This window comes from Hibiscus syriacus, unplaced genomic scaffold (assembly GCF_006381635.1).
Source record: "Hibiscus syriacus cultivar Baekdansim isolate YM2019G1 unplaced genomic scaffold, ASM638163v2 tig00111427_pilon, whole genome shotgun sequence".
Classification (NCBI taxonomy): domain Eukaryota; kingdom Viridiplantae; phylum Streptophyta; class Magnoliopsida; order Malvales; family Malvaceae; genus Hibiscus; species Hibiscus syriacus.
In genome coordinates this window covers 3,025,226-3,031,225 of record NW_024063088.1, presented here as the reverse complement: position 1 = coordinate 3,031,225, position 6,000 = coordinate 3,025,226, and the positions used below count along the sequence as shown (strand labels likewise).

The 6,000-nt window shown below is 33.2% G+C and overlaps 1 protein-coding gene across 1 annotated transcript; it reads right to left on the bottom strand.

The window, feature by feature from the left end:
• Positions 1-2,004: 2,004 nt before the first annotated feature.
• Positions 2,005-3,604, bottom strand: LOC120162998 (protein DETOXIFICATION 49-like). The gene is given in 3 exon segments (XM_039173032.1): positions 2,005-2,483; positions 2,486-3,211; positions 3,214-3,604. Coding segments are annotated over 3 exon segments (1,596 nt in total).
• Between the last annotated feature and the right edge of the window lie 2,396 nt (positions 3,605-6,000).

Here is a 6,000-nt window from a genome sequence, read left to right as displayed (position 1 = left end):
CCTATGTTATTTTAGGGTTTATAAAACCCTAATGCTTTGGGTTGGGTCAGACCCTTTCTTCCTTTGCTGGATTCCCACAGGGTTTGTTGGGTCAGGCTACTCGATTGGGCTCTGGATTTGGACTATTGGACTCCTTCTGAACCCGAATTGGACCTGAAAAATAAAATTAAATAAATAAATAAATATAAAATAATATATAATAATATAAATAATATATAATAAAAAAATTATATAACATATATTATTTTTTTAAAATATGTTTTCAAAAATTATATATATTATATATGTTTTTAAAAATTGTTTTAAATAACTATATCTATATATGTTTTTAAAATATGTTTTCAAAATTATATTATATACGTTTTCAAAATCCGTTTTTAAAACATTATATATTATATTTTCAAAAATGTATTTTCAAAATTTATATTATACGTTTTCAAAAACGTGTTTTCAAAACCATGTTATATATATTTTCAAAAACCGATTTTTAAAAAACTATATATTATATGCTTTCAAAAACTGTTTTCTAAAAACTATATATTATATGTTTTCAAAAACTATACTATATTATTATATATATATTAAATAAGCATCGGACGAAAATGAGTGACTACAATTTGATTCTATATATTTATTCGAAATTAGAAATATAAAAATAAAAGACTAAACTTCAAATTGAACAATGAACATGATTGAGGCAGTAAATCCATAATTTAATTACCTGATATCACCTCCTTTTCCCATGATTCATGCATGTCAGCCGTCCATGGCGCACTTCTTTGACTTTCAACTGATACAATGACATTTATTATATCTGCGTAACTTTCAACTGATACAATGACATTTATTATATCTGCGTAACAACAAATCTGATTTATGTTTTGTTGTTTCCTCTTCCTATGTTAGGCAATTTTAAATCTATATTTTTTTTAAAAAATAGAAACAATTAATTTTATTTAAAAAATATCAAAAATTACATTAGGAATTTATAACTAGAATTATAAACTAAACACATAATTATGATAATTTTTTATAACTATTAAGATAAAAAAACTAGTCATTTAAGATTATATAAGAATCATATAAAGAAAATGTGAAAAAATCATCAAAAAAAACTCAAACAAATATAAATAAGAGCAAATCTTACTGTTTCGATAAACGAACCATAACAAGAATTTAACTACAACAAATTAAATCCATAACAAATATATCGAATTTAACCAATAACATGAAAGATTAACGTGATAATAAATTAGTGCCGCTTTGATCAGTCGCGACGATGTCAGATTTAACCTTAAGAAAAATAAACGATAAGAACAGCCAAAAGATTGAAAAATAAATTAAAAAAACATGCCAAAAGACATAGATAAACAAGCCATGAATATAAAAAAAAATTGTGTCATAAAGACCGAGAACAAAAAAAAAAAGTAAAAACTGAAAGATAAGAAAATAAAGAAATATCGACAACTGTAATCTCCACTAAACTAATGTTGTCACCTACCAACCAAAACTGAAAAAGAAAGGGATTTTTTATACCATTGATTTATATAATATCTATACTTTGTATAAAATTACTGAAATATTGTAAAACATAGAATGGGTCCATAATCATAGAATCAAATAAAACTAAATTACACTTTGATTTAGATTGGGTACTAGTAGTTTTGTGTGCAGAGTAAAACGAGCCTGTAGATTTTTAGTGACATTTTTGCTACTTCCCCCACATTCAACTTTTTGGTGTTGAATCCGTTGAACAATTCAATTAGTAAGAATGATTGTTATTTTATTGAGAGGTTTTTGAGTTCAAGTAATTACGTATAATGTATATACATTATTAAAAGATTAAAAAAACTTTGGACATGTATTATCTTATAATCATTTCATATTTTACTGAGATTTTGAATTTCAATGCAAGTCTAAACCCTTTTTAAGAAAGAAAAAAATTGATCTAAATCGCCTAATAAAGAAACTGGTTAGACAAAACTATCCAAAAATAAAGATCAATTAAACGAGGCAATAATGATCTAAATCGCCTAATAAAGAAAAGGAATCCTCCTTGTTTTGTGCGTTGCGTGGCTTCTCATTCTCAGCTTGTTTGCTGCCATCAACAACAGCTCCGGTCAACTCCTTGGCTCTTTCAGCCTCAAAATCCCAATCTGTTCTAATCAAAACCACCATCATGGTCACCATACACGACCCTTGGGCCGCCAGCATTCCCAGCCACAACCCCTTGAAATCAAATCCTGCGAAAAAACCTAACCATACAGCCACCGGCATACCAACCAGGTAAAAGCAACACAGGTTGATGTTTGCCCCCTGCTTCGGCCTGGCCGTGCCCCTCAGCACTCCGCACCCTGTAGTTTGTGGACAGTTCCCAAGCTCACATAATCCGATTATAGGCAAAACAGCAGATGTTAACGCTATGATATCTTTATCATCCGTAAACATGGTAGCCCATACGTTCCCAACCATTACAGCGAAAAAAGTGCTGCAAACCCCAGCATGATGCCGCAATAAAGGCCTACAAAGGCCGCCAGTTTTGCCTTCTTCGGCTGGTTTGCACCCAGTTCGTTCCCGACTCTGGTCGATACACTGAAGCTTAAAGAAGATGGGAATATGTAGATCAACGCTGTTGTTTGAATCAAAATACCCATTGAAGCCACCGTAGCTCTGGGATTCAACAGCAACCCGCATAGAAGAATCATGATCTCGTACCACCACCATTCAAGGCAGACTGAAATGCAGCTTGGAATGGCCAAATCCAACAGAGATTTCCATTCCTTAAAACACTCCATTGAAAACCCTCCCCATGTCTTTTTATGAACACCAAAGTAGAGAATATAGATTATCAATGAGCCTACGAGGTTGAAGTTGGTCCATACCCCACTGAGAGCAACACCCTTGATCCCTAATCTAAGGTGTGATACAAGCAGGTAATTGATCGGTACGTGAAGAAGAATGGATAAAATGGCGCAACATGTCAAAGGCAAAGTTATGGATTGTGTTCTAAGATAAATTCTTAAAGGATGCAAAAGAGACTGAGCGAAGAGATCGGGAAGGGAGTGAATGAGAAACAATTGTGCTTCTTTGGCTATGCTTTCGTCCTGGCCACAAAGTATGAGTATTCTCCTCATGTTTATCCACAGAAGGGAAATGGGCAACGAAGAAACTAGTAGCAGAAGCACCGTTCTCTGCAACGTGGTTCCGAGAAGGTGAACTTCCTCGCGCCAAAGGCTTGTCCACAAATGGATTCCATTCCCATGGCAAGGCCGGAAAGAACAGAGTAACCGGTGATATTAGCGAAGCCGATTGCAAGTGAACCACCTGCCAGGGCAAGCTCGCCGAGACGACCGAGAAAGATCATGGAAATCACTGAGCGGGAATATAACATGAGCCCTGTTAGTATCATGGGAAGAGCTATCTTCCCAATGGAAATGGCTTCCTTCACAACGAGAGGGATCGTAAAGCTGCATCTTTCTACCGGTTCTAGTGTTGGGCCTTTACGAACCAACGGTTCGTAAATTCCCGACCCTTCCCAAAGGTAGACAACATTTGAATTACACTTGCAGGAGTTATGACAACGAGAGGATGTAAGTTGACACATCTTGTTTGTATTACTGAAATACAAAGAGAGATGATTTTTTGGAGGGGGAGTTTTAGAATGGGGAGTAGAGGGGGGTTTTATAGTGGGTTTTGGGACTATTTTAAGGTTATAAATTCGACCGGCCTATAGGTGCACACTGATGCAGCAGCCAGAGAGAAAAGGATTAGTGTGTGAAGAGACTAATGACTTTGTTATTTTAATGATGTTCTAGTTAGGGAATATGCATAAAACTGTAAAGGATTAAAACACACATAATTACAAGACAAAAGAGTTTCATAGAGGACGCTGTTTGCAATGTACAACAATCAATATTATCTGGGACAGGAATCTAAAGGTTTTGCTGTCTGTGTCCCTTAAATTGTCCGCGACTGCGTTACTTTGTTTTTTTCTTTCTTTTTTTTTTATTATAATTATCGGTATTTGATTCATTAATCGATTAATTTAGATCAGATCATATAGAGACAAAGACGACCCTTCCAATTTAATTTCTCCTATTTATGAACGTTAGAATTAAAATCTCTGATCTTAAAAAATTTAATATCTCGTCATTTTAGATAAGGGGTTGTTAGTATGTATTGTGTCACTTTAAAACAACATTTTCTTCATCTGTCTCGATTAGCCTCGTATCTTCTGCTCCAATTACCAAATATTTAAAGAAAGTGTTCTTCTTGAATTTCAATGTATAGGTACAATACCTTGTTTGTCAGCTTTTGTCGGGGGAGTTTTGTTTCAAGTACTTTTTTTTACACTACGAAACAATGGATTAAACCAAAGTAATTGGAAGTGATACATTTCCCGAGCCCTTTATCACAAGGGTAAATTACAAATTTCATAACTAAACTTTATTTTTTTCCTTATTTCACTCACTATACTAAATTTTTTTAATTTTCTTATTAATTTAATACATTAAATTTTTTTAGTCATTCAACTATTTTCTCACTAACGACGCTATAAATGGTCAGTTGTATAGATGCAAAACGACTTTATTTTGGTGATTTTTTTCAAACGGCGTTGTTTTAATATCATTAACTATTTAACGACAGAGTGACCATAAAAACTTAATGTATTAAGTTCAGTGGAAAAATAAAAAACTTTTAAAGTTTAGTGAAAAAATTAAAAACTTTTAAAGTTCAGTGAATAAAATAGAAGAGAAAATTAAATTCAACGATGAAATTTGTAATTTACCCTTATGACAAAGGGAACGCCTCCCATTTTTATCCAAATCTATGTAAAGAAAACTCCCCGTCTATAAAAAAAAACGTGTGAGAATCTCTACAGATGGAAAGTTTCCAGTATTTTTATCTTTTTAAAAAAAGAGGATAATTTTTTATTAGAAAAAAATTATTTAATGCACGGTTGCTTAATGAATTTCAATGAATCATGGAATATTATATATCAATAAATAAAAGGGTAAACTATGTAAATGGTAATTGATGTTTGAATAAATTTCTCTTTTTTCTATTAATGTTTCAAAGTAAGTCTTCCTTTATTTGGGTGGTAATAGAATGTTGATGTGGCACGTTGACTGACTATTTGACTCCCATCTCACTCCTTTCTACCCCTATATCTCGTCTTTGAAGTAGCAAATCACTAATGGAAGAAGTAGACGAGAACATCGCATAGTAATGTGAAGCAATATGGAAAAGTAGAGGAAAAAACAATAAATTCTATGGAGGAAGTACTCGAGTGGTTCAAGAATCAAATTATTATCAAGAACTTCTCCACCGTGTTAAACTTCACTTCTTGTTTGGTTTTAAAATAAGAGGATATGGGAATTGTGAAAACCTAAAAGAAAACACAATTGAAAGCCATCAGATAGTATAAAGCATTATTCATACCAACATCAGAGACGGTAGCCTTGGTAAAGATCGTATAAGCGAGAAAAGGAATGCAAGCAAAGAGAAGCTGCTTCGAAGTAAAAATAATCGAAGGGTTTTCAATTTGAATCCACTTGAACTGAAGCCAAGCCCAGATTCCGATGAGAAAATTTGTCGCGACACAAAGAAACGTTGCGAGAATAAAGAGAGGAACCAAGTTCAATGTATGGTAAAGCGAAGCACTGAAGAAAAAAGCAGTCTAAGCAGTGATGAGAGAGAACTAAACATCAAAGAAAATGTCGGATTAGAAATTGAGTGAATCAAAGATGTAAGAGATAAGTGGCGGATCTAGGAATTTAAAAATAAGGGTTCAAAATAAATATTATAATATTCATTATAATATATCCAAAATAAATCGCCGGTGAACAGCGTCGTGGCGGGTGGTTTAGGCACAAACAAAAGACTGAGAAGTGAGAATTGAGTAGCAGTGGGGTTGGAGTCTGTGGGTTTGAACGCAAAACAGAAGCTTTAGTATTAGTAATAGCTGAAATGAAAGGTTTTTAAATGATATATATTATT